The following is a 27,521-nucleotide window of genomic DNA, read 5'->3' on the forward strand; positions in this document are numbered from 1 at the left end:
AAGACGATAATTGGAAGTACCAAGTCGAATTAGGTATTAGCTAAACTTCTTGCGGCGTCTCATTTAATACGTCTACGGTGTAATTATATACCTGCAGTAGGTAGCAGCAGCGGCTGTAGGGATTGTTCTTTTTACATACCTCCCCTGTTAGTGTGCGGAAACGCTAGCCTTTAATGCATACCTATGTAAGTCGACACTAGAAGTTATTTGATTGGATAAGAGTATACGAACGGAAAGCTTATGGGGGTTAACCCAGATGTAAAGAGAATCTGCTCCTGTCTGCCTGTCTGCTTAATGGAATATCGTGTACTCGAACAGGCATCGTGGGTTACCTCCACGTATAATCGATTCAGCTGACCTGGTTGCGGACCACGTAAGTTTATGTAGTAGGGCTAAGAGATAGACTTGATATCTTACCACATACATAAATATTTCCTGTTGCATTTCCACCAATGAAGCAAGTTGAACTGAATAAGCAGTACAAACTTACTCGGTATACGTCAGAGCCTTCTCGGTGTCTGACCTACCTTGTCAAACGTGCATAGGAGAATAGCGTATGTACCTAGTCATCCTAGTGAAAATAGACTAGGTAGGCCTATCACAAAGAGTAGTATATATGTATACTTAATATAGGTATATATATATATGTGAATGCTGGCTGCCAAGTTATTTCCCCTACCCTTTTCTGCGAAAGAGTCTACGTGTTACGGTTGAGTCTTATGATCTATAATTCGACAAACGAAAGGCCGCTAATTTTCTCAATAGCACGATTACATCGGACGGGAGAATTACAAAGGCGAGTGCTACAGCTACGGTGACAACACCGTCGTCTTACCTCTTCGAACCGTGACGAAGTCGAAGCGATAATTTTTGAGACACTACGTACGGATGGTAGCCCATGCGGGTGAAGAGAATTGCCTTACTTGAAGACCCAATCGATGTTGATTAGTACTCACTTAGGCTTCGGTGGATATATGTAGTGTACATATAGTCTATAGAGCCTAAGCTGCCTAATGGTGATAAGGCTACGGAAACCTAGATCATGCCTTGGAGAAGTCTGCCACAAAGATGCCGAGGTCGGTCTTGTGCTCTGTTCCGTGTTCCGCCCTTGTCAGCCTAAGTTCTGACATCACCTACATAGTAAGTAGGTAGGTATACTCGCTTAGATAGTCGTTAGATGGTCAAACGTCTTCGGGTTACAATACATAGCACAGCGCAATGACTATGTATTGAGCTTCTTCATAGAATGCCGTATCAATCCGGTTACCAAAACAAAGGCAGTGGAGTTTCACGTTTTACATAGCTTGGGGAGTTGAGGAATTCTAACTTGGAACTTGGAGAAACCAGCCTAGACCACTCTTAGTATATAGTGTACCTAAAATATGTACAGTAGCATTGAGTGCTACGGAATCCGTGTAACTCCCTCCACATTGCATGCAGCATAATCCAAATTGAATGCCGAAAAGAGAAAAGGGGTGGGTCCATGATGAGGTAGCTCAAAGTATATTTGAGGCTGAGTTATAGTAGATGTCACCTAATTTGCACAGGTAACTCCTCGCTCCAGCCTCAATACTACTTAGATGGTACTTTGAGCTGAAGCCACGATTCCATCTGATTCTACGAAGAAACGGTGGCGCGCTAAGGAAAAATCTCAGCCTCGAACTGCGCGAAAGTTGGGCGGTTGGGACTCGTGCAGAGGGGAGAGATGGAGATAAAAAGAATATCCTTTAAAGTCGCTTGCTAATCGGTACTCTGTTGTGAATTTTGTGGTCGCCTCCCAATCTTCCATCGTTGCGTCCCTTTTACTCTTCTGTTTCCATCCTCGTCCAGAAAGTACGTGACGTAGGCAGTGTATGTACCTAATTTCAAGTACCTAAAGCAGGTATTTTTGTTGGTTACAGCACATTAGGACATTACCTAGTAGGTACCTTACCTTAAGGACATTAGGTTAGGTACGGAAACAGAGCCTTCTCGAATCGGAGCGGCAGCCTACCTTCAGCAGGAACGCAGCCAGAACCTTCCAGCAACTCCGACCCAGGAACCTACATCCAGAGCAATCCACCAATCCACCAATCTTGTGCATCGCAAGTACACACCCTGACACCATAACCTGTCAATCCGTACCGAAGCAAACCCATACACGAAAACGTTCACCAATCTATCTATCAACCCATTTACTCCCGCTTCTTTTTTTCTTTTCGCCTCTCGTACTTTGTAAGTTCTCAAGTCCTTATCAACTTCGAATCACTTAGAACTTAGATATTTCTATCATATCTCACCTCTCACCCCTCCTCTATTTAAAAACTCGCAACCAACTGATCTGCGCATTTGTGGGGCGCTACCTGACTGTTTTTACCTCTTCACACCTTTACAAATACAAGACTCGCTTTTCAACCTTTGAATATTTCCACACTAAAGTACAAAATCGCACTTTGAACTAACATTAATTGATACTTGAGAGATCCTACCTAATTAGTACGGTTCACTGCTACTTGCGCATCTTCCCCTCAGGAATTATCCCGTCTGACCAACAATTCGGACGACAATATGGTCAAGGAGACAAAGCTCTACGATGCCCTTGGCGTAAGTCTTATTCTTCAATGCACAATATATAATTGACATTGAGAGAACATACACTGATCTCCTTTGTCTAGGTCTCGCCAACCGCAACAGAGGCAGAATTAAAGAAGGCATACAAGACAGGAGCTTTGAAATGGCACCCTGGTAAGTTTTAGTTAAGACGTACCAAACATCTTACGAATCTAGCATATTAATCCTAGCTTTTTAGATAAGAATGCCCACAACCCCGGAGCCGAGGAAAAGTTCAAGGAGATCTCACACGCCTACGAAATCCTATCCGACCCCCAGAAGCGTCAAGTCTACGATCAATATGGTGAAGCCGGCCTCGAGGGAGGTGCCGGAGGCGGCGGCATGGCTGCCGAGGATCTCTTCGCACAGTTCTTCGGCTCAGGCTCATTCGGCGGCGGTCTTGGCGGCATGTTCAGTGGGATGGGTGGCGGACCCCGTGGTCCGCCCAAGGCGCGCACTATCCACCACACCCACAAGGTATCCCTGGAAGACATTTACCGGGGTAAGATCTCTAAGCTAGCCTTACAACGGTCTGTCATTTGCCCCAAGTGTGAGGGTCGCGGTGGTAAGGAAGGTGCTGTTCGACGTTGCCCTGGCTGTGATGGTCACGGTATGAAGACTATGATGCGACAAATGGGTCCGATGATCCAACGCTTCCAAACCGTCTGTCCTGATTGTAACGGAGAGGGCGAGATTATTAAGGAGAAGGACCGCTGCAAGTCGTGCAATGGCAAGAAGACTATCGTCGATAGGAAAGTACTTCACGTTCACGTCGACCGTGGTGTTAGAAGCGGCACGAAAGTCGAGTTCAGGGGTGAAGGTGACCAAGCTCCTGGTGTCCAGGCTGGAGATGTCGTCTTTGAGATTGAACAGAAGCCACACCCGCGGTTCACCCGGAAAGAAGACGATCTACTCTACCGCGCCGAGATCGAGCTTGTCACAGCTCTAGCTGGTGGTACGATCTACATTGAACATCTGGACGAGAGATGGCTGAGTGTTGAGATCCAACCCGGCGAGGCTATCGCACCAGGTATATACATCTTTGATATTATTTACTTTTTTACTTTACCCGAACTTGGTGCTAATCACTCTTTGCAGATGCTGTCAAGATGTTAAGAGGACAGGGTATGCCTTCTCACAGGCATCACGATTATGGCAACATGTACATACAGTTTTCTGTTAAGTTCCCCGAACGTAACTGGACAGATGACCCTGCCGCCTTCGAGGGTCTGCGTAAGATTCTTCCCGCTCCATCTCTCCAGAACATTCCTCCTGCGGATGCTATGACGGATAGCGTAGAACTAGAGGATTTAGACAACCAAGGACAGGCCCGAGCATTTGGTGGCGGCGCAGGAGGCATGGACGAAGAGGATGAAGACGGTCACCCTCACGCTGAACGCGTGCAATGCGCATCCCAATAGACGATATATCTAATGGGGAAGATTATTGGTTCGGCTGTGGGTAAAGTACCGCACAGTATTTCGTGCCTCGCATAATTTGCCTATACTCCTACACTATCAGCGATTTTCTTCCGGTTGAGTTGGTAGAGAGGAAGAGCTTATTTACGGCGTAGCGTTTCTGTGGCTTAAGGACACGAATGATTTGCATGTCAGGGGCGAGCGGGGAAGAAGAGGAGTCTGCTATACGGATGATATGAACAAGGGTCCGCTATTCTGGTAGGAGGGCAAGGTTCACTTTTTTCTCTGCAGCTCTTTTTTTATCATCGATTACACCGAGCGTCATCCCGCACGTGAGGCTCTTGCGAATTTGGCGTTCGACGGACATAGAGAGAGGAATCAGGACAGACGCGCTTTATACATGATTGCGATATTGGCATTGATTGCATTGAAAACGATTATATCCCAACTACGTTGCCGTATCGACGTTTGTGACCCTTGCTAACGTGCCTTACTGAATTATGTGATATGACTTGTTACGACTTAACCGTTGTATTATTTCCCACTTCCCTGGGTTAGAGAAGTCGTAAATATTTAACGTACATACAGGTCCAGTAGAATCAGGGTGCAACGGAGCTTCCTTCAACATCATCCGTAAACTCGGTCTTCCGCAAGTGTTCGACCGTATACAGAATAGTCTCCAACTCCTTCCGCGAAACGTCGAGATTTCCCTCGGCGGTATCCCGAATTCCCTCCTTCTGGGCCCAGTTTCCCGTCTCGTCTCGCTCGAAGAGCAGGAGAGATTGGGTTGGTTCTGTCATGGGGGTGTCTTCCTCTGCTTGTGTCGTGCTGCTGTTAGTAGTGGGCTGCTGGGGATCAATCGCGACGACTAATTTGGGGGAGTTTTCTGGTCTGGTGATGACGAGAGCGTTTAGGGGGTTGTCTTGTAAACGTAGCGTCTGTACGTGTTGGAGAGTATTCTCTGGTAGGACTTCGAATATGAAGATTACCGGGACGCTGTTTGTAGGTATGTGTTAGATTCCGTGGATGATAAAATAATAGGTAGGGGACGGGGGGGGGGAAGGGCGTTACCGTTCGCAAATTGCTAACAGGAAGCATCGCTCGTCTACATCGTACGAAAGTAACTGCGACACGGCGACTTGCTCCGCGCTAGGCGCTATCTCCTTAACGTGGCGGAGGAGGTCCGTCCTGCCGAGGAGGTGGGCGGCCTTCCAGTCCCACACGAACAGCTCGTCGTCCCCGCCGCCGGAGACCAGGAGTTCCGGGCGAGAGGCGGGTATGCAGAGGGCGTTGACGAAAGCCTCGTGGCCGAGGCAGTAATTCTCGACGATGTGCGCCTGCGGGATGCCGCGCGAGACGCGGATGTGCTCGTCGCGGTCGGCGGTGATGATGTACGGCTTGCCGTCTGCGGTTGCTAGAGCCAAGGCCGTTAGCATCGAGACGTGGCCTAGAATCGGCTCGTACTTGGGCGCTGGGGCGGCGTCTTTGGCGGGCTCGCCTCTGCGGCTGGCGAGGATGCGCTCTTGTTCTTCTAGGGCGCGCAGGTTGCGCTGGGAGTGCACGGTTAGCCGGTTAGCTGCGGGTTTGAAAGACGGAGCCGGGACGGGGCCGGGCACGGGCACGGGCACGCTCGAGGGCGTGGTGGGGGTGCTGGTTGCCTCGGGAGGTGCGGCGGTTGGGATGAGAGGTAGTGAGTAGACGTCCCCGAATTTGTCTGCGGACAGGATTGTAGTCCCGTCCGGGGTGATGGCGATGGAGCTGGGACGTTTGGGCATGACCCTGTATCTAGTGAGACTCGTCTTCTAATAGCATAAATTAGATAGGGTTGGGTTATCCTACCTTTGGCTTATTTCATTTAAAACGCCCTTCCCGCCGTGTTCGAGTACCCAAAGCGTCTTATCTTGGCCAGTCACGGCGACGAGATACCTCCCATCGTCCGTTGCTGTCATGAGAACCACAAAGGGTATTTCCGGCCCCTGAACACGAGATTCGGGCTTGTGTTTCTTTTTCCCGTCGCCATTTGCTGCCGCTTCTTCCACTGCACCCGTGTCAGCTTGACTAGTACCCTCCTCAGCAGCGCCGGGCTTCTTTTCTTCATTTAGCTTGCGCTTTTTCGATGGGCGCTGACCACTTTCTTGCTGCTCATTGAGTTCTCGGCCTTCCTGACTACCCGTCTCCTGAGGTTCGCTACTGCTGCCGACCTGCTTTGCGAGCGGATGAGTCCACGAAGAGAGAAATGAGTTGCCGGCATCGAGGTCAAATGTGTGGATGCTGGCTCCCTTGGCAGCGCAGAGGATGGAGCTTTGTCCAAGTCTGCTCAGATATTGGTACGGCAGATTCATGGTGTTGTGAGTTGATGCTATCCAGGTACTGATACTATATGCTCACAACAAAGTCTTTTCCAGGTTCTATCTGTTGAAAATTTCACCAATTGTTCTTTAAATTAGCTTCTAAGCAGACTTGTTTAAATTGGAAGTTAGTTTGCAGTTTTCACTCACTGTAGATTTGAGCTTCAAGATGTTTAAGTTGAAAATTCCGGTATATACGGTTTATTGCACAATAAAAATAAAGCTCTAAATCCGGCGGGTATTATGCATTTATACAGATAGTTGCTATCAGATGTACGGATTGGCTCGTGTCCCGTACCTTAGGTACCTAACGTAACCCTTCCATGATTGGCGTTTCAGCCTCTATTTGTGGCGCAGCTTATGCAGTTTATGCTACTTACATAGCGTCGCGCAAGTTCCGGAGTGGGTACCACTTTACGTACCATCTTATCCGTTTCGTTTCGTTGTCTTACACACTGGCAACTCACGATAGCTCTGAAGACAGTTCGACATTAATTCCATATTTTACAATCTACTTATAGGAGAGGTTATTGACAACCGTAGTTGGCCGGGGTGGCCTCTGTTATCCTACTATCTTCTCATTTCTATTATTAGCCTCGTTAGGTTAGGAATTCCGACGGACCTGTCCCACGGACATTGACGAGCTCTTGAACGCAATACATTTCCATTCTTGCCCACCATGGCGCAGCTTCTCCTTGACTTCGTATACTCGTTCGGCAATTGTTTAAATTGCTTTCCCGGATCTCCAACCCTCAAGATTAATAGTCGTTCGTTTAAGATATTACGCTTGCTGGGAGAAGGTGGTTTTAGCTATGTGTATCTTGTACAAGACACAGCAACTGCGGAACTCTTCGCGCTCAAGAAGATCCGATGTCCATTCGGTGCCGAATCGGTCCAGCAAGCGATGCGAGAAGTCGAAGCCTACAAGACATTCGCCCATACGCCCAATATCATCCACAGCGTCGACTATTCTATCGCAAGCGAACGAAACGATGCAGACGCAAAGACGGTATACGTATTACTGCCGTATTATAAACGAGGCAACTTACAAGACATTATCAATGCGAACTTAGTAAATCATACCAAATTTCCCGAACATGAACTCATGCGCCTCTTCCTGGGCATATGCAAGGCCCTCAAGTACATGCATCAATATCGGGGGCCAGCAGGTGGGGAGCGCATGGAGGCTGGCAATGCAAAAGCTGGCGAAGAAGATGGAGGGGGCCGAAGTGGTAGGGGAAGACGAAATAAGGCTGTTGCGGCAGCAGATGCGGACGATGAGACGGAACAGGCAAGGCCTTTAATGGTAAACGAAGAAGTCGTAGCGCCTGGTGAGCGGAGATCTTATGCGCACAGAGATATCAAGCCAGGTGAAGCGCACTGAAGTTAGTTAAACTTTGCACTGAAATTTATACTAACTGGGTATTGAAGGTAACATCATGATTGATGACTCGGGCTCACAACCTATTATTATGGATCTGGGCTCCATCTCAGAATCACCAATACCCATCACATCGCGATCGCTCGCTATTGCTCAACAGGACATAGCAGCGGAGCATAGTACGATGCCTTATAGGGCACCTGAACTATTCGATGTGAAGACAGGGACGGTCATTGACACTAAGGTTGATATCTGGTCACTAGGCTGTACTTTGTATGCGTGTTTAGTTGGCAAATCGCCTTTTGAGATGCGTAGCGATGAGACAGGTGGTAGTCTTAGCATGTGCGTGCTAGGAGGAGATTGGCGATTCCCGGATGAGAGCCCAAGAGGCCAGAAGAAAGGAAAGGCCCCGGCTGGTGCAGGCCCCGTGGAGGGCGCGATTAGCGAACCGATCAAAGAGGTAGTCAGGAAATGCCTGAAGGTTGAGCCGAGCGAACGGCCGGATATCGAGGAGTTAATAGGTATAGTGGAAGAGGTTATTGACGAGCTACCTGAAGACGACGCATAGACGATGAGGTTTGGGAAGAGCTATTTTTGTTTGTGCATATTGTATACTATAACCTTCTATATCGGATGACTAGGGACAGGTCATGGCTTTTGAGGCACCCATGACGCTGACGGCACTGCTCTGAGAGCGAATAGGTTACGCGGGTATACCCTCGACTTTACAACTTTTGCTTGGCTGGATATTGGAGGTTAAGGGCTAGTTGATCTTTAGCCCCCGAGCTTATGAGAGACTTAAAGGAATTTTATGGCGTCTGTTGCATTGATGTTCTTGGAGCTTCGAGCTAACTTAGTATTTCTAAGTGCGACCTCCTAATGAAAAGGAGTAACTTTAAAGATGAAGGCAAGTCATAGCAAAGGTCTTAGCGCTTTTGCTTTGGATATAAATTCTGGGTGATGGGATCGCTCTGTATCGATCATGAGCTTTTCCCATGATACCAACCTTTTCTGATCGGATGCCTGACTTATATTACGCTTAACGAGATGGAGCCGATAACTAAATGCACCTGCGTACTCCGTACCGCAACCACGCCCGGACTTGGATTCGAGATTTTCACACCGGAATTCCTCGGCACGTTCGCGGTAGTCTTCCCCTTAGCGGCATACCCGTTCATGTTCTCAGATCGGGACCGAACCTGCCAACACGTCCTTGGCTTGGCGGCCATGTTCTCCTTGATCGTCCAAATAGTCAATAGCTATGCCTGGGCTGCGGGTTACGAGTATACCGAATTCTCGCCCTGGCTGCCCCCCTTGAGGATATTCTCCGCGTTCCTCAGCCTCTGGGACGCGCACGGACATGAGTCGGATGTCAACTGGCGGCCGGTGCCTTTTGTCGACCCCGAGGCCAAATATGTCGTACTGACATTCTACATGTTCATATTTCACATCTTTACACACATCTTTACACACATCCTTTCTCACATCGAAGAAGAACCGTCAACCTCGATACACGACGCATTCCATCTCGTGGCCTCGGTCTTTGTCCTTTTCAGGTTTGCTTGTGCCATCTATGAAGACTTCATGAAGATCACGGCCACGATATACCATCGCCTCGCAACACGGCGCGTTCCCGGCTGGTTTTGGATCCATGCCGACGAGCCCGGTTTGTTCAGGCCTAGATGGAGCGTCGTACTTACGGTGGTTGTGGGTATATCCGCGCCGGTGCTGGCGTTTTTATGGGCGTATAGCATGGGATATATCGTGACAATAAGCCAGAATTCTAGCTTCTCTACTGGGTTTGCGCCCGATACCAACTCGTGGCATTGTTCTTGTACGTGGAGTCACCTCCGTGGGGATGGCGAAAATGTCCTATAGTGTAGGAGGGAAAAGATAGGTAGACTTGAGTTGCTAGTCGAAGGAATATATGTATCTTATAAAAATGATACCTGGGTACTTGGGTCATATACCTGTGGTAGTTATGTGGCGGTGGTGGCTTGTATGTATGTATCCGTACATATATGTCTTTAAAGTTGCCTAGCAACCTCTTAATTCACTGGTTGACGTCATCTTCCCATTAAACTACGTAAGGTACCACTTACCAAGTGACGATACCTCATAGGTAGACAAGTAAAAACCGGCTCCGCTTTTAAGTTCGATCTACTCTCGACTATCTCCATGCATTCGGGAACTCTATTCTTATCTAAACACGCATTCGGTTACTTCTAGAATGGTTCGGTACATGTGCTTTGTACCTCACAACTTACAAGTCTTCTACTAAAAACAGCTGGCCTCCACTTACATAAAAATAAATTGTTAAAATGGCATCATCAAACGATAATGCCTCGGGGGTAGGGGATGAAGATGATGACTACATGAACATGACCTTCGGCGAGGAAGAGCCGAAAACCACAGAAACATCTCTCCAGCGGAGACAACGGCTCAAGCGCGAGGGTGAGATCAAGGGGCGCGTCAAGTCGAAAGCCGAGCAGGCCGCAGCAGAACGCGAGGAGCGTGAGAAGGCGTTAAACGAGTCATTACTAGACAACGCCCGAGCTAAGAAGAGCAAGGGCTTTGCCATGATGGCGAGAATGGGATTCAAGCCTGGCGTCGCACTCGGCAGCGCCGACAGCGCCGAACACGCGCGTCTAGAGCCCATACGCCCGCAGATGAAGGAAGACCGGGGCGGTATCGGCCTCGACTCAGATCGCAAGCGTGCGCTTAACGAAGCGGCGGCCCAGAGCGAGAAGAGGCAGAAAGTCGACGAGACAGAGTTCCGAGACCGCGTGCGTAGGGAGCGCGAGCAGGCGAGGCTAGAGCGGCAAGTTTATGCTGCGATGAAGGTGTGCGAGCGCATGGACGAGGAAGAGCAAGGAGGCACGAAGGCGGGCGGCGAAGAGGCGGAGGAGGAGACAAGGGGGGCAAAGACGCAAAAGAAGAAGAAGAGGACAATATCTACGCGACCCCTAAAGTCTATCCCGGTAGTATGGCGCGGTCTAATCCGGAATCGGGAGGAAGCAGAGCGGGACCGGCGAATGCGGCACGACTTGGAGCAGAGCTCAACGCGGCTCCCGACGTTCGTGGAAGATCTAGAAGATGACGATAAGACGGCGTTAGGAAAGACGGCTACGGCGTACGTCCAGGTCGAGGATCTCGAGGAGGAAGATCCGGAGCTGGATGAGTTTAACGCGCTCGAGGTTGAGGAGAGGTTGAAGAGGCTGGTGGTGTACCTCAGGAAGCAGTATAATTACTGCTTCTGGTGTAAATGCGGTTATCCGGACGAGACGATGGAGGGGTGTCCTGGGCTGACGGAGGAGGATCATGACTGAGGATGCTGTTTTACCGCCTGGCTTCGGATTATTCGATGCTTGGCCAGATTGTTGCCTAAGTCGCAGTCGAGCTTACAACGTGGGCCTATTTAAGGCGTCAGGGGAAATCATATACAGAGTGAGGGCACTGGGATCTAAGGCTGACGACTCCTTAGGCCGGGACAATCGATGTCCGAAGTGAGTTTCTATCTATGATAACCACGGACTGCTTCGTCTAATAAATTTAGAACTCATAATATTGAATAGGTAGTTAGTACTTCTACAACAACGTGGCTATATATTAGCGCATGCCATCGTAAGACCACGACCCAGAAGGCGTGTACTTCTACACGAGGTATAACGCTACTACTAAGTCAACGGCTACCTACTCCATACCAAGGCCGGGAGAATTTATCAGATGTGGATCGTTCGAAAAAATGGGTTTTGTATTATGGGTAACTAACTCATCAATCATACTTGGAAACAGAAACGGGACGTCCTAAAGTAGTGAGTCTTTTCTTAAACCATGACCGGCACAACTTTCTCCCTAAAGCCGTATCATATCACGTAGTTACGTGTATATCTAAGACATGTATTGACAACCGAGGTCCTTAGCTACCTAGCTATCAGACCCATCTCCTCCGTGTAATTTCCCCCGTCGGTGTAGCGGCCATCTCGGACAATCTAATACAGACAAGTCCAACCCCTACCCCTATAGCCTCTATGTCTCCGGACGCTCCGTAACGCCCTCCCGGGAATAAACCCTTTCCTCAACACCGATGTCCTCGTTCCTTTGTCGCATAATACACATTAGTTCTGTAGGCTCCCATATACTATACCATTTTTATTACCTGTGTACACGTATATACGTGCATAAACGAAAAAGGGGGCAGGAGATGGATGGATAGATGGGTGACTTTACCAAACTTCCGGCTTCTCCTTAATAAACCTCTCCATCAACCCCCTGCACTCGGACGAGTCTAGCACAACGACCTCGACGCCGCGGCTCTTGAGATACGCCTCGCCGCCCAGGAACGTCCTGTTCTCGCCGATGACCACGCGCGAGATGCCGTAGAGGATGCACGCGCCGGTGCCTATGATCCCAACCAATCCGTTCTTAGCGGCAAGTTGCTTATAATTATATAATTGCATAAAAAAAAGGGTCAGATAGTTTAAATAAACCAGACTTACACATATCGCACGGCGAAAGCGTCGTGTACATCGTGCTCCCCTTATACGCAGAAGACGGCAGACGGCCTGCGTTCTGGAGACAGGATGTCTCGCCCTAGAAAAAAGAAATACACATAAACCCCGTTAGTTAATAGTAAATATAACTACAAGTAAAGGTATAGGTATCAACAGTAAATAACAAGCACCAAGCATAGCAAAAAAAGAAACATAAACATAAGTATACGTACGTGAAGAATCGGATTCCCATTCTGAACTCTCATATTATGTCCCCGGCCCAAGACTCTGCCATCAGCGCCAACCAGCGCCGCACCGATCTGTAACACCTCACAACAACAATGTCCAAAGTAAGCAAAAGTAAAGTATTCGCCGTCGAGCAAAAGTATATATATATATATCACGCCCCTACGTACCGGAACGCCACCTTCTCGGTATCCGATCCTGGCTTCTTCGAGAGCCAAGGCAAGGCCCTTTGCGTCGTCCATTTTTTAACTTGGCTAGGTATATTCTGTCCAGGTGTCCGTTATAGTGTTATAATAATAGACTAAGGACTAGAGGTGGGAATACTAGAATAACTTATAGAAATAGGGGTTAATGTTTTTTTTTTATCGTTTTTATTATTAGATATATCAGTTAGAAGCAGTAAGCTTGATATACGTAGGTAATTGGAGATAAGCGGCAGTCTCCGCATCACGACTATCATTGTGCATCTAACCCGCTAACCTAGTAGAGCGACATAAGAGTTTAGTGCCCGCCTTTTAGCTATCACAGTCCTCAAATATCGAATTCTTAGCATAATGCAGCAGCATACACGTACAATGACATTGACAATACATTCACATCGCAAACTAACAAAATTAGAACTTAGACGTCTTTGCATCTTTAAATTAAGTTTGTACGATGTTGGCCTGCGAGACCATTTCCTGACCTTTTGGATCACCCGCCTCTAATGCCTAGGCCGCCTTCCTCCATTTTACACTCGGAAAAGTATTAGACAACTAATAGTCCGACCATCGAAAAACAAATCACTGTTGTACAGGCCCTGGCGCCTTTGGTATATGCCTCTACTTATACAACCGACCCTAAGTTAACGCCGAACTGGAGGAAAGAAATCCCCTATGCGAATAAATCATAAACCCCGAAACCTTGGTCTAGTCATTTCTGACTATCACGACAGAAGGTTGCGTAGCGACGCGTTGGCGCTGGCCCCGCTTGCTGGGCGACTGTCGTTGGGCCTTGGAGGTATATTATTGCTTAAGCTTGGTTCACGGCTCATCGAGATCCCATCCCGGGAAATCGGAGGGCTCCCATGAGGATTTAAAAATGGTGAACGTGATCCAAGCATGCCTTGGGAAAACGAATGCTCCGAAGTGCGAGGCGGAGGACTGCCATTCGTGAGGCCGTGGAGCGAGTTATGGGCCGAATGGTAGGATGGCATATAAGGAGAAGCGCCGTTCTGAACAGAACTAGGACCGCGTCGAGGTGGAGGTGGAGAGGGAGGAATTCCATTTACCATAGGTTGGCCATGGCTGAGTCCATGCTGAAGTTGTGGTCCTTGGTGATGGGACATTGGGGCTATCGGCGGCGGCCGGAGATCGCGGAGATGATTATGATGGATCGGGCTTGGTCCACTAGAGCCGCCATTTATCTGATGAAGGGTAGGTGGATGTTGAGGCGGGCTACGATGCCACTCTCCATAAGGAGCACTGGGAGGAGGATAATGGTGTGCAGGCACTGGTGGGCCACCCGGAGTTATCATCGGGCTCGTTCCAGCATGGGGAGATGTCAGCGGCAAAGGTGGAGGGACAGCTGCAGGGGGAGGATGTAACGGTGGCGCAGCGATCGCCGGGGCAACCGTAGTTACTTGCGTTGTAGGACCTCGTGGTCCCCACGAATTCCCTAGGTCCACAAGCCTATTCATAGCGTGGGATACGTGTGGTGGATGATTTGTTGTTGTTACAGTAGTAGGAATTGAAGGAGGCAGAGCGGCTACCCGTGGTGGTTCAGTTGCTATTGGCCCCTCCGTTCTTGGCGGATTATGAGGTGTAAGTTTTCGATTACTCCTCTTACACTTATGACACTGGACGCTCCGCTGAGCTACAAATCTCAGCGCCTCAGTGCTGAGAGAGCCGGTATATCCATTTGTTAAGACCTTTTCTTGGCTCTTGTCGATGGGCCACCACTTTGGGCTCACGTCAATGCCGCAAGTTATGCAGACTTTATCGCCGCACTGAGGGCTGATGGACGCTGCATCCGCCACACTATCGACCGGAGACGTTCTCTGACCTGTCGCTGCCGAGCTGGAAACGTTGGTGGTGGATTGCCTCCTATTTGAGTTCGTTTGCGTCGTGACAGTAAGTGTCTTGGTGGCGGCGAGATTAGCTAGGTTCGCCTTACGGACATTACCTGTTAGGGTAAGATCTGCCTGCTTGTAGTTATGCACGTAGAGCTGCAGGGCGTTTGCAAGTTGTGCATCCTTGCTTTGGCTCTCGGGCTGAGGTACAGGGTCGTGCATGCGATGGACCACACTCTTTTGAGGAATATGCTCCTTACACCAGACGGCTGCTGACATTATCCCCGTTTCTCCTCCGATAGTGACAAGATTATGCTGATCTCGTCTGGAGCCTTTCACCGGCGTAATCTCGAAGCCAAGCAGGTATCCATTTTGGTGGGCACATTCCACGTGGACTAATATCAATGCTGTCAGCACTAGACAAATTGGCCGGCCAAGGGATATTATACTTACCAGGAGCGCGGCATTGATGGCAGGCTACACACGCGCCACCTTTTTGCTTGCACACCTTGCAAACTTCGTCATATCTACTACGCGGTATCAATGGTATACCTTCTGACGGGCCTAGGGCAAGGGCATTGCCAAACTTGACTTCGGGCATCCACACCGCACAAGTGACATGGACCCAATTGTTGTCTGCTGTCCTCTTTAGAGGCTCCCTAGGGTTCACGGGCCGGTTCATCTCCTCCTGTTTTTTGCGATAATACTCTACAGCCTTTTGCGCAAGATCACGATCAAGGCGCTCTTTCTCTTTCTCCTTCTCCGTCTTTTTCTTGTGCGAGTTCTTTGGCGGTTCAATGAAGTCGTGTTCCGTGAATTCTACCGGGCACAGAACACACTTATAATCCTAATCGTAACCATTAGCCGCAAACCCCAAGAAATGAATAAGGGTACACTTACTATAGAAACCTGAGGATTCTTATCATTCAGGCACATATCACAGGTCCACTTGCCCGGAAGTCGATTGTCGATAACACCATAGCACTTTCGATGAACCGTGAGCCGACACTCCTTGCAAGAGAGATGAGCTTGCTCGCCTGTCGGGGCCATCTGGTGGCATATAGCGCAAGGCAGGGTGCGAGGTTTTGGTAGTTCTGGAGCTGGGGGTGGTGGCGCGGGCTTCTCTGCAGCCTTTTCTTTTTTCTTTGAATGAGTATGAGTATGAGTCGAGACAACGCCGGGATCCGAGCCATTTGCCTCTGCCTCCTTGTCCGCAATTGTCTTGAGTTTCTTGCGTGGTGGTGGTTCGCTACCGCTAGGTTGCGGGGCAGGTGTCGCTGTCGCAGCAGGCTGTGCTGTTGATGGCGTCCCATTAGTTTTGTTGTAGACCGTCAGGCTCATCATTTCGTTTGCCGCCATGATCTCCTTGAGCAATTCTTCATCAACCCTCCGCTTCCAGGAGCGGCCACCAGCTGCAGCAACCTTCTTGGCAAGGTCCTCCATGTCTTCCCACTGGATAGCATATCGCCGCCATAGCTCGGCACATCTCCTACATAATGCTCCGACGTACTGTATTCCCTTATCCTTGTTCGCGTGTTTACCGCCTCCCTCTATTACTAGACCGGACGCGCTGTTAGGCGCCCGCCGCCACTGTCGGGAGTTCTTGGTAGAACAAAACTTGCATATGAAGCTTCTCTTCAACTTGACGGCCTTTTCGGTGTCGAACGCTGAATCGTCCTGGTCGTCAGCAACGTCATCTTGGAGTTTATTGGCCGTTGCTTCAGCCTTCTTCGCCTCCTTTTTGCCCTTCCTGCCAGAGAAATTACCCCATATTTGTTTCCCTCTGTCTGTTTTCTTCCACGTATAGTAGAAACGGACAATTTGCGAATGCTTGACTGTTTTGACGAGTTTGGTAATGGGATAAAGTTCAGAACCAAACTTGGTTACGCCTTCTTCAAACTTCTTTAGCTCAGCAGTTGTAAGCTCGGGCTCCTTAAAAATCGACTTGTCAACTTTTAATAGCGCCTTCAATGCCTTGGGTATGTCGTAGTCATTTTTGAAGAGGGTATTGATGGCGACATCTTTAAGGTTTGTCGACTCTTTTGGAAGGTTGAACATAGGAACCAGTTTCAACTTTGCGGTTGCCATATAGTCATCAAGCTGAGATTCCGTAGTTGACGTGTCAACCGCATCTAAAGGCTTCCACAGTAACTGCGCCGTATTATTCGGGTCGTCATTGTCGTAATCTTCCCCCCTCGCCACGTATCCTGGGGGTTCGTCCTGAATCCATCTCGGCCGCTTTTCTCTGCGGGCCTTCTCCGCCTCGAGGGCTGCGAGAGCTTCCTTGGATTGCTTGCCGTCTTTCTTGCCCGATTTCTTGATCTCGAGAGGTTTCACGAGTTTGACTGGACGGCCGTACCAAGGAAGAACAGTTGCCTGATGCTTGGGTCCTAAGCGAGATCCGGCTCGAGGATATATGCGGTCATCGTAATCTAGTGCATCTTCAGGCTTGCAATGTTGGCCTAGGTACCGGTAAGGCCATAGGCTCGCGTGATATATCTGCTCTGCTGTTGCAGGTTGGTGAGAGTCGTCAATACCATCAGAAGGGCTCGTGCGATTAGTATCGATAGCATCCTCCTCATCCTCCCACGGCTCTTCTTCCTCTGCCTCTAGATGGGGATCAAGCAGGCTTGGTGTATGTCGAGCCTCGAGCTTTCTCTCCTGGGCGCGACTGCATGCGGCGCAAGCCCAAGCAAAGCCACGTGATGGTTTCTTTAGCAAAGGCGGACGAACACAGTTCATATGATACGTCTGCTGACATACTGCACAGTCGACAGAGTCGTTGCTATTTTAATCAGGTTAGCTATTTGTTGATTTACTTGACTCGTTGTTTGACTCGTGGCAGGGAAACAGGGGGTAGAGACCCAGAAGACCCAAGAAGGAAGGAGAAAGGGGAAGTGTGGAGAGATGACATAAGCAAGCATACATACCTTGCACAATACCCACTACATCTCTTACACAGCTTAACGGCACTAGTAAATTCCTTAGACCGACCCTGCTCCACCAAAATATACTTCCAGCGCTCGTCTAACACCTTCTTGACCCTCTCAGGCACGTTGACGATCTGAAAACAAGGAATCACATCGTAGTTCTTCTGAATATAACGATCGTACAGCTTCTCATACCAAAAACAGTCAGGAGTTTTTCGGTATGTCTCCATGTCGTCAATTTCGGCCTTGTGACGGATTTGACACTTGCCGCGCAATGCGGTTAATGGACTAATGTCCGAGTGCATGGTGGCAAAGACCAGTCTGGTATCATTGACCTTTTTACCAATGTCCTTTGGTCGGTAGTACCAATTGATCCGCAACGCATCAACGGCCTTTGTAGCATCATTCTGAACATGTAGGAACTCCATAATACGTCCTAAATAATACGGTTCTCCTGGAGGTTCGCATACAAGATATACATGGTCTAAATAATATAGTCAGTCAGTCAGTCAGCTAGTCATTTAGTTAAAATGGAAGCGCAAATTGCTTTCGGTTTCTATGGGGCTGAATAAGTTCATACCGTTCGCTTCCAATACTGTTCCGTCATCTGCCACCATCTTTCCCTCCTTCGGGATTGCACCGCATTTCTCGAAACAAAGCATATTCGTCACCTTGTATCCTGCAGTATTTTGTGTGGTTGTAATAGCTGTCGTCGCGTGTGTAGCACCTCGTTTCGTCGCGTTAGGACCAGCCGGTGCAGGGGTGCTGCCATTGCTGTGCGCATTGTTGGCAACCGATTGCGAGGGTGCCTTTCGTTTTTTGGACGAAGTAGTAGATGCCGTAGCGGATGAACCATTTGTAGTTGCGTTGCTCGTCGGATGCGAATCCTTCACTGTATTGTGGGAACCATTACTAGCCTTGCCATCTTCTGGTGCTGCACCCTTGCGTGATGTCGAATTTGCGCCTTTGGGTGCATCGCTGGTACCATTCGCAGCTGCACCAACCTGTCGCGAAGATTTTTTAGATTCCTCATCTTTTTTGTCTGCATAAGCATCGTACATGTCTACATCCATATCTTTGTCCTCTGCGTAGTTCGGGCGCGCTTGACCCCGATTGCGGGAACGCGTGCCGTAAGGAGATGGTCCTGTCATAGCCTCCTTGCCCGACGGGTTTGAACCCGACGAGGTTGACTTGGTCATTGGTTGGGATACTGCTGCATTATCCCCAGAGGTCTTGTTGTTAGTGGGCTTTTGGGTTTGTGCCGGTGTGGGTGTGTTGTTGTGCGCGGACCCAGAGTCTGTCGGGTCCTTAGTTGAAGATGACGAAGGATTGGGCTGGTCATCGGTGTTGCTGGACTTCTGCGCCATGGTGGGTGATTAAAAGGCGGCGCATACAATGTCACACAGAGAAACGCCGAAAAGTTTACGGCGGTGCTAGTCGAGGCAGACAGTGGAAATCTGAGTCCATAAGATTGGCAATATAGGTGCAACTCTCGCAGACAAAATGTTTCAGACAGGAATTATGCTGGAGGGCGAAGATTCCATATGAGCGTTTCGCCGGTGGTACCACGGCAGGCTGGAAGACCAGGGTCCGTGGGAAGCTTACCGAATTATGTCCCACGATAGTCCTGGCTCGAGGTTTGTCAGAAAGGGTAGGGCAGGGACGAAAAAGTATGTATGATCAAGTTGGCGAGACGAAAGTGATAAAGTTTGGAAGGGAAGATAATGAAAGAAAAGGTCAAGACGCGAAATATCTGACCCGGGTACGGAAAAATGGATGGTGAGGTTTGGGAAGAAAGAAGGTGGGAGACGTGACTGGTGTGGGACGGGAAAGATGTGAAGGGTATGTAGAAGTGAAGGTTTATGTAAAGCAAGCCAAGATGGACCGGGGAGGTTTGAGGCGGCGGGACAGACCATCAAATCGGTGCCCACTATCCACACGACTAGCCGGGTAGACCGCAGGCCATAGGATCATAGGATGGGTAAGGTAGACGAGCTATGTTATGTATGGGTGGATGGGGGATGGGCATGTATGAGTAGACCGGCGACTTACCAGATAGGTATGTAGTTTATGGTACGCTTCTGGTACATACGTATGTAGATATTGCAAGGTAGGGTTGCCAAGAGCATACGATGATCGACCTATGATATCGAGACTTGTCGATACCGAATTGTGCTCTCGTGTAGGTAGGACGAGGGCCTACGAAGGGGAATTTAGATGGGAACTTTGGGAAAAATTGTTGTAATGACACGGATGCTCCAACTAAGATGAGGCAGACTGGGAATCTAAACTTCGGGATCTTGGAGATTGGTAGATTTGCTGGGGTATGAAAGGCGCGGTAAGGGAAAAAAAAAGGTAGGTAGGTAGGTAACCTACTACTGTATGGAATGAGAAGGAAAAAAAAGAGATGGGTGACTTTTTTGACGAACGTTGGACTAGCCAGCTCCATGTACCATAATATGTACGTACATACGTGGTGCTGTGCTGCTAGGGTACCCTAAATAAAGCTAGGTGAAGTAGGAGAGGTTCGCAAGGGCTGATATATTGACTGGATGGATGGATTGGGTAGATTGAATAGATGATGCCCGTGTGCAATGCTTGTATGCATCACAGGAAGGCAAAAAAGTCAAGAGATGCAAATGCATCGAAATGCAACAGCTAGGTTAGTCTGGCCGGCCTACCTACATGTATGTAAGGTAAGGTAAGGCTAGTAGTAAGGTATGAGGTATCTATGTACTTTTTAAATCATCCAGTGTACAGATAGTACAGATGCATCAATACCAAGGTAATGAATGAATGGATGGATGTATGTATGTATGTATGTAGGTAAGTAAAAGGATGTAGGAAAAGGAAATAGGAAATCTGTATGCTACCTACATAGGTATGTACAATACACTAATAGTAGATGAGGTTAGGTCAAGGTATGGTTAACGGCAATTTTCATTGCTGGTTGTACATAGTACAATGTCGCCCGTAGGTACCATGCATTTATTTACCACATTAGTATCTAAATACTAACGTTTTAATAGAGCAATGGGAAATGGTCAAGAAAGAGACGCACAAAGGGCACGGGGAATATTTGACGGGGGAGGAGTTGGGATCTTCAGCCATTCAAACTCTGATATTGTACCAGCTGGGCTTATTGGTAGATGGTAGCGTCGCGGTACCGGTACCTGGAAGGGGCTACGTAAACAGGGGTAAAATATTGGGCGTGTGTTGTACATACACTTCCCCGACAAGGCCAGTGACAAGGCCAGTGTGTGTGGATGTCTGTGGAGTGGTACTGAGGTTAAAAAGTCTCGCCTTGGGAGCCCACGGCCCACATCCATTTACTTGCACCCCTGTCAAGTCCAACCAAACTTACGCTTCCTGCTAAAGGCTGCATGCTCTATTCGACTTCATCTCATCCATCATTCTCGCATCTGAAATTATATGTTGTGCCTGCGTGCTTTTCTCGACCGACAAAGACTTCTGTGTATAGGGCGTATCGATATGATATTGTTCCCGACTAGATTATATTCCCCCTCTTGGTTAGATATGCCGTTCATTGAGACGAATCCATGGTGTCTTTTTGTTGAAAACAGTTGCATCCCCGTTTCATTTTGCCTAGCTCGCTTGCTAATATTTCGTGATGCGTTTGTACTGCTTTAACGCCCTCGCTTGAGAGCAGCCCTATTTAACTAAGGAGTAAAGAGTAAATTCTCTTTATACCAACACTGATCGTCGCCGCCTCTTCACAGTTATTCCTCTCAGTTATTCCTCTTTTAGAGATGTTACCGCGTGTCCCGAGCCATCGAGCTCACCTCATCGGGGCGACGCGCAGTTGTATGACAGGCAGCATTCCTATCACCTGTCGCACTTTTATAGGGTGGGGATCTAGCCAAGATTGGCCGCGAGTCAAGACCGCCCGTTTCCCGAGATTTTTAAACCAAAGCATGGCCGTTGTCTATCTACACTTTCTATGCCAAGATATCATAGAAGCAACCAAATAAGGCGCAGTTCGTTGCTTATCCGTACTGTCTTATTGAATGCATTCACGTTGCGATTAATCACGGAAAATGCTTCTCGTCTTTCCAGAAGCAGTTCGGCCTTAGGCTTCGAGGCGAGGCAAAGGCGAGGCAGTCAGTCTGGAGAGCCTGGGCACCGCTAGCAACCGGGACAAAAACAACAGGTATTGAGCAAAAAACCCCCACCTCGCGATCTAATGGTCCAACCAGATCACATGGGACAGGGATCCCACCCGTCACCGCTGTGCAATAGTAGAGACATACCCAAGACAACCGAGCTCACAAACCTGCAAAAAGTACAGCAAGGTGAATTGTCCTCAGTTGAAATGTCCGCTTTACCCATGAGAGCCAGAAGTTTACTTCGCCGAATAGATAGGTGTATCGACCGCTACGTAGGCGTGTTACCTCTCAATTCGTGTTCCGTATAAAAAATTGCACCGTGCCCCAAAACCTAACATAGCCGGATCTGAATGAATGGTTTTGTTTAATGTGTACTGGATGTGGGCAATATCTACGTAATCCAGGGTTTTAAGGGTCAGGACTAGTTCTGATGTGCGGAGGAATGTTTTAAGCTCCTTGCCCCTTAAGAGCACGCCAGTGGAAATGACCTAGGTTAGCATCTTCATGACGAGTATGTAAGTGCCTCCAGATTCTGGGGCGATTCTTCAAAACAAAAGAGGAATCTCCGCTTTTCGCAGCGAGATCTAGCGGTATAAAGTATCTGCTAGTCAGCAGCTTGGCTTGAACCATGGAAATGGGCGCTCCCTAAGGTTTGGACATATGTAGAGCCTGCTAACTGACTATCTACTAATCCAAAAGACAGTATGTGCCTATGGTCTCATCGATATTAATCCGTAGCCTGCAATGGTAACAAATACATAAATACCTAATAATACTTGATTAGTTTTTGATAAATATAGTTTCTCTCATCGCAGCATCATTACTTCGCAATCTATACCGTTATTTGTTATACATGCTCATTCGATACTCGTGAACTAAGGACTACGTAGGGAGAGTTGGAACTTAACGGGCAAAAGCGATTAAAGGGGAGTAAAAAGACAATAGGATATTAGCCCAAATATGTCACGTATGTGGAACACTGCTTTTTGCCACCTACGCAGATAAAACCGGAAGTGAACCCACTTGAGACCAACGTAACGACAGCCATGTATCGGAGAGTAATCTGTTGAATGTTCGAATGGGAACATTGTCGCAATCGAAAGCTGAATAGGAAACGGTCTGAAGGTAAAATGACAAATACAATCCTACTACATAGTAGGACCGTAGGTAGTATATAAGCAAAATTACCAATCCCCCATCCCCCATCCATTGCATAGGTGGTCATCCAGTTAGGCAGTTAGCTGAGCAGTCTGACCTGCGATGCCGAGATGTCGGGTGAACCAGCCTTTCCATGTGCAGAAAAACAAGTCCTATGTACATAGGCTACCTTACCCTACCAGCCTGCCAGCTCGTTACATTGGTACCTACCCTATGAGGTACATGTAATTAATAAGTGTTGGAAGCTTGACGTTGGAGGTGACCCCCGACCGCACGAGGTTCGTAAATCGGCACGGGCCACCTGAGAGGCCAATCCGAGATCCATCCGTTAAAGTCATCATCCAATGAAAGGCATCAGGATTAGATTGATGCATGAATTCCTTTTTGGGAACGACGGCGGCAATGATTACGCGATGCCGTACCTGATTATGTCAATAAAGTGGATCTTCGGAGGCCAAGCGCCAATTCCCGATGCCTTGGTGAGGGTTCTGCGTAGGCTGTCCTTGATTGCTCTCCACTCCACTTGGCATATGCAAGGGCATTGAAGAAAAGAGCACCCTGCTGCCACGTGACATGGCGTTGCTTTCGTGTACAACGCCATCTTTACCGGCCCCGATTATTAAATCCCAACTGACATATGTACCTCTTAGTGTACCTAACATACACTATCATGGCTGCATGGATGACTATCTCCATTTTTTGTACACTTGTCATCCTACATTTCTGCCTTGCATAGCATGAATTGGAACTAGACCGTTTGCTATGTACATATGTGCTTGGACTGAGCGAAGGGTAGGTACTTATCAACCAACAGTCCTGATGCATATCACAGTTGACGGTGAAAGCCAACCCATCGCAAAACCACAGCTTTATCTGCTCAGCCAGAGTGGTAGATGATCATGGAGCCACCAAGAGGCATTTTGCATAAGACGACACTTGAGTCAACTACTTTGCAGCAGAAGACATTTCATACAACTACCCTTTCCGGCAACAAGAGATTCCATGCCGATATCGCTAGTCCTGAGCAGCAGCCCCTACCGAAAAGGGCAATTCAGTTCCAGAGAGCATCAACTGTTGACAAAGAGCTGCCTGAGTTAGCTGCTAGTATCATCACAGACGTTGACCCCGATGCTACTACACACCCTTCCGAATATTCGCAGCGCCGGGCAGTACAGGCTACCCCTACGTCAGTAGTCGACCGCTCCCTTTTGCTATCTTTTCCACGATATGGCTTGCCTAATTCGTTGGTGAATAACTTCAAAGCGCTTGGTATCAATGAGATATATACCTGGCAAAAGCAATGTCTTCTAGGCCCAGGTCTCCTAAATGGGTCAAAGAATCTTGTCTATACGGCCCCGACGGGGGGTGGTAAGTCTCTAGTTGCTGACATTTTAATGCTAAAGAGGGTCCTCGAAGATAGCGATTCGAAAGCTTTGCTAGTACTTCCGTATGTTGCATTAGTCCAAGAGAAGGTCCGGTGGTTACGAAACGTTGTCCAAGGTATCAAGCGCCAAACCTCTAAGGAAGATTCATCGGAAAAGAAGCAGAGTTCCCTTTGGCAAAGACGGTTTGATGAAGGTACTATCAGAGTTGTTGGCTTCTTCGGCGGCGGAAAAGTCAGAGCGACGTGGTCAGACTTTGATATTGGGGTCTGCACTTTCGAGAAGGTCCGTCGCCTACGGCATTCATGTGACATAGATCTGATAAGAATACAGGCAAATTCTCTTTTGAACACTGCTATTGACGATTGTTCTATCACCAAGCTTCGAGCCGTAGTCCTGGATGAGCTTCATATGATAGACGATGATCACCGTGGCTATCTTATGGAACTCATCGCTACGAAACTTTTAAGTCTCGAGCACGAGGTCCAAATTATTGGCATGAGCGCAACATTGCAAAATATTGACCTATTATCACGTTGGCTAGATGCCCACATATATAGCACATTCTACCGGCCAGTGCCGATCGAAGAGCATCTCGTCTACGAAGGCAAAATTTATCCAGCTTCATCAACCGGCGGTCTCCTTAAAGCTGCCAAAGCTGCTAGTCAACCAAACCCAACTTCAAACGCGAGCCAGCATCAGACTCATCCCGTGAGAATTATCCAGCCTAGCTCACACAAGGAATTTAAGGATACAGTATTAAATTCTGTAGTCGCGCTTGCAGTCGAAACAGCGAGGTCTGGCTATGGCGCTCTCGTGTTTTGTAATAGTCGTTGGTCAGTACTAAATATCCTCCTAGATTATAGAGCTATGCTTTTGTTCTTCTAATGATTGGACCATTTATTGCAATTACTTGGAATTATCGTCTCGTACAAATGCTAATATACTCACAGTATGTAACCAATCTCCTATTTTCACAATGTCTTTCTCGTTCCTTCGAAGGAGTCGCCTAAATAGGACTTCTAAGTTATTCGTGCTAACATGTAGAAGATGGCTGCGAATCGGATGCACGACTTATTAGCCGTACTCTACGCGATACTAGCTACCTAGATCCAACTGTTATCGAAGCGAGACTAGATCTCTTAGCGGACCTACGCAGCCTTAGTACAGGGCTTGATCCTTGCCTAGCAGAAACTGTCACCTCCGGAGTTGCTTTTCACCATGCTGGCCTAACGACGGAAGAGCGGGAGTTAATTGCTAGTGCTTACGATAAAGGCGTACTGAAGGTTCTGGTAGCAACATGTAGTCTTGCTGCTGGTATCAACCTTCCAGCACGAAGAGTCATACTCCATAACGCACGGATGGGCAGAGACTTGGTTGGTCCCTCGATGCTCCGTCAGATGCGCGGCCGCGCAGGAAGAAAGGGAAAAGATGAAATCGGAGAGACTTACCTGTGCTGTCGGAAGGACGACCTAGAAGATGTCATCGAGCTCATGCGAGCCGAACTACCGAATATTTCCAGCGGCCTGACAACAGATAGACATCGTATTCAACGAGCGCTGTTGGAAATCATCGCTATTAGACTGGCCAATTCGAGAGACACCGTTGAGGATTATATCGGGAAAACTCTATTAAACTTGTCTTCGACACCCGACGTTATAAACACCCATGTTGAGTCTAGTTTAAGAGATTTAACCGATATGGGGTTCCTTCATTGTGACGACTCCGATTTATATACTGCAACACAGCTGGGCAAGGCGATCGTCACCTCTTCACTAGAACCGGATGATGGGGTGTTTATCCATCGCGAGATGCAGCGTGCACTGCGCGCCTTCGTGATGGATGGCGAAATGCGTAAGTAAATGCCTGTTTTACGCTCATCATTACTTACACCATACTATTCTGATAGTAGGACCTTGAAAGTTCTGCCTATTAGATATCCACTTCCCTTTGGGGGATGAAAATTTGTCTCGAAGAGATAATGGCTTACAAGAGTCGCAGATGTTCTGTATATGTTCACGCCGGTGCATGATAATTCCATTACCATCGACTGGCGGGTCTTCAGATCGGAAATGGAAGGCCTCGATGACAGCGGACTTCGTGTTATGACATTTCTCGGTCTAAAACCGACGCAAGTAATCAAGATGTAAGTGATGAATAGGTACTACAACAAAACTGTTATATTAACTTATCACAGGGCCCAAGGCGGGAACCTCAAGGAGACGACACCACAAGAGAAGGAAACTGCTCGTATTTATCGTAGATTCTACCTAGCCCTCCAACTTAGGGACCTGTGCAACGAGATGCCCATTCATGTGGTCTCACGCAAGTACGACACGCCACGAGGTGCGGTGCAGAACCTAGCGCAGACGTGCCAGGGTTTTGCTGCTGGAAGTGAGTAACGCATCGCAACACAAATGATACGTGAGACGTATAATAAGATATCATTGCTAACTTTATCCGATAAAGTGATCAAGTTCTGTGAGCAGATGGGCTGGGGGTACGTTCGATATGGAGCCCAAGGCTATCTACCGCTTATTCCTATAGCCGGACCTGGAGCTAATTCGCGAATAGGGCGATGGCGGCTGTTCTCGATCACTTTTCAGATAGGCTGAATGCCGGAGCAAGGTCAGATCTCCTAGCACTAGCTAAGATCACGTTCGTCAAAAGCCGGACAGCGAGGGTATTCTACGACAACGGGTTCAAAACCGTTGCAGCGATCGCGAACGCCGATCCCAAGGAGCTCGTGCCGATTCTTATACAGGTACGTGATTAGGTATCACCAAAAGCCGGGTTTGGAAAAGGGGGGACTGACGTGGTTTTAAAAGGCACAACCAAGCAAAGTGAGGCTCAAGTCGAAAGACGAGGAGAAATACGAAGAGAAGCTCCTTGCCAAGGCCAAGGTAATTGCAGATTCGGCAAGCAGACTGTGGCGTACGCGCATGACCCCTCATTCTGGTGCAGCACCGCAGCTAATAGGGACGCAGGAATCGAGATGCAGCAGCAAGTTTATGAAGAAGACTAAGCGCGCTGCCGTATGTGTCTCGTGCCGTGGCTCGCATTCAGGCAGCGTGCGTGTACTACTATGAGGTACACATCACGTTCGATGGGTTTGTACCTAACCTATAACTAGCACCGCAGGGCCGTGCTAGGTACATCGCCGAAGTCCTACTTCTGAGACAAGTCGACGCCCTACGGTCTACAGCCACCGTTTTGGTTACAATGCCTTGATGGCTTGGACCACTCATAGACGGCAGATCTCTTACCAATGCGGCAAGCTGCCGCAGGCTAAACACCATCTTGGGCGATTTCGTGCGCCACTTTGAGAAAGTACGGCAAGCCTTATTTACCTGTCACGGTTCGCCTGCAGGTAACATGGCCATGTAGTCAATATCGTGG

General features: G+C 48.4%; 9 protein-coding genes across 9 annotated transcripts; 5 read left to right on the forward strand and 4 right to left on the reverse strand.

Moving 5' to 3' along the window:
• Nucleotides 1–2,547: 2,547 nt before the first annotated feature.
• On the forward strand, nt 2,548–4,489 carry F5Y00DRAFT_267646 (chaperone protein dnaJ 2; the record flags this gene model as incomplete). The annotated part of the gene is made up of 4 exons (XM_048012105.1): nt 2,548–2,583; nt 2,655–2,724; nt 2,789–3,619; nt 3,688–4,489. The coding sequence occupies 4 exons, from the start codon at nt 2,548–2,550 to the stop codon at nt 4,008–4,010; spliced, it is 1,260 nt and encodes a 419-aa protein (XP_047867359.1). The 3' UTR covers nt 4,011–4,489.
• Nucleotides 4,430–6,558, reverse strand: F5Y00DRAFT_229687 (uncharacterized protein). The gene is made up of 4 exons (XM_048006802.1): nt 6,506–6,558; nt 5,847–6,443; nt 5,079–5,786; nt 4,430–5,003 (listed from the first exon to the last, which is right to left on the reverse strand). Exons 2-4 carry the CDS (start codon nt 6,347–6,349, stop codon nt 4,607–4,609), a joined length of 1,608 nt encoding a protein of 535 aa, XP_047867360.1. The 5' UTR covers nt 6,350–6,443; nt 6,506–6,558; the 3' UTR covers nt 4,430–4,606.
• A 397-nt stretch (nt 6,559–6,955) lies between these two features.
• F5Y00DRAFT_9197 (kinase-like protein) lies at nt 6,956–8,544 on the forward strand. Its single transcript, XM_048014335.1, has 2 exons — nt 6,956–7,725; nt 7,787–8,544. Exons 1-2 carry the CDS (start codon nt 7,035–7,037, stop codon nt 8,302–8,304), a joined length of 1,209 nt encoding a protein of 402 aa, XP_047867361.1. The 5' UTR covers nt 6,956–7,034; the 3' UTR covers nt 8,305–8,544.
• On the forward strand, nt 8,262–9,773 carry F5Y00DRAFT_9193 (uncharacterized protein). Its single transcript, XM_048014334.1, has one exon. It carries the CDS (start codon nt 8,784–8,786, stop codon nt 9,612–9,614), a length of 831 nt encoding a protein of 276 aa, XP_047867362.1. The 5' UTR covers nt 8,262–8,783; the 3' UTR covers nt 9,615–9,773.
• On the forward strand, nt 9,772–11,485 carry F5Y00DRAFT_9206 (uncharacterized protein). The gene is made up of 2 exons (XM_048014337.1): nt 9,772–11,242; nt 11,293–11,485. The coding sequence occupies exon 1, from the start codon at nt 10,058–10,060 to the stop codon at nt 11,063–11,065; it is 1,008 nt and encodes a 335-aa protein (XP_047867363.1). The 5' UTR covers nt 9,772–10,057; the 3' UTR covers nt 11,066–11,242; nt 11,293–11,485.
• A 477-nt stretch (nt 11,486–11,962) lies between these two features.
• F5Y00DRAFT_259445 (putative cytosine deaminase) lies at nt 11,963–12,717 on the reverse strand (the record flags this gene model as incomplete). The annotated part of the gene is made up of 4 exons (XM_048010877.1): nt 11,963–12,138; nt 12,236–12,329; nt 12,463–12,549; nt 12,646–12,717. The coding sequence occupies 4 exons, from the start codon at nt 12,715–12,717 to the stop codon at nt 11,963–11,965; spliced, it is 429 nt and encodes a 142-aa protein (XP_047867364.1).
• Nucleotides 12,718–13,256: 539 nt separating this feature from the next.
• F5Y00DRAFT_267648 (uncharacterized protein) lies at nt 13,257–18,822 on the reverse strand (the record flags this gene model as incomplete). The annotated part of the gene is made up of 5 exons (XM_048012106.1): nt 13,257–14,920; nt 14,979–15,372; nt 15,426–17,310; nt 17,456–17,939; nt 18,036–18,822. The coding sequence occupies 5 exons, from the start codon at nt 18,820–18,822 to the stop codon at nt 13,401–13,403; spliced, it is 5,070 nt and encodes a 1,689-aa protein (XP_047867365.1). The 3' UTR covers nt 13,257–13,400.
• Nucleotides 18,823–22,197: 3,375 nt separating this feature from the next.
• Nucleotides 22,198–23,371, reverse strand: F5Y00DRAFT_229715 (uncharacterized protein). Its single transcript, XM_048006803.1, has one exon. It carries the CDS (start codon nt 22,805–22,807, stop codon nt 22,532–22,534), a length of 276 nt encoding a protein of 91 aa, XP_047867366.1. The 5' UTR covers nt 22,808–23,371; the 3' UTR covers nt 22,198–22,531.
• Nucleotides 23,372–23,639: 268 nt separating this feature from the next.
• Nucleotides 23,640–27,147, forward strand: F5Y00DRAFT_259447 (P-loop containing nucleoside triphosphate hydrolase protein; the record flags this gene model as incomplete). The annotated part of the gene is made up of 9 exons (XM_048010878.1): nt 23,640–24,407; nt 24,456–24,945; nt 25,173–25,976; nt 26,124–26,268; nt 26,320–26,516; nt 26,592–26,622; nt 26,697–26,886; nt 26,951–27,056; nt 27,110–27,147. The coding sequence occupies 9 exons, from the start codon at nt 23,640–23,642 to the stop codon at nt 27,145–27,147; spliced, it is 2,769 nt and encodes a 922-aa protein (XP_047867367.1).
• Between the last annotated feature and the right edge of the window lie 374 nt (nt 27,148–27,521).

The sequence above is a fragment of the Daldinia vernicosa genome (assembly GCF_022497035.1).
Source record: "Daldinia vernicosa strain CBS 139.73 unplaced genomic scaffold F5Y00scaffold_10, whole genome shotgun sequence".
In the NCBI taxonomy this organism is placed as follows: domain Eukaryota; kingdom Fungi; phylum Ascomycota; class Sordariomycetes; order Xylariales; family Hypoxylaceae; genus Daldinia; species Daldinia vernicosa.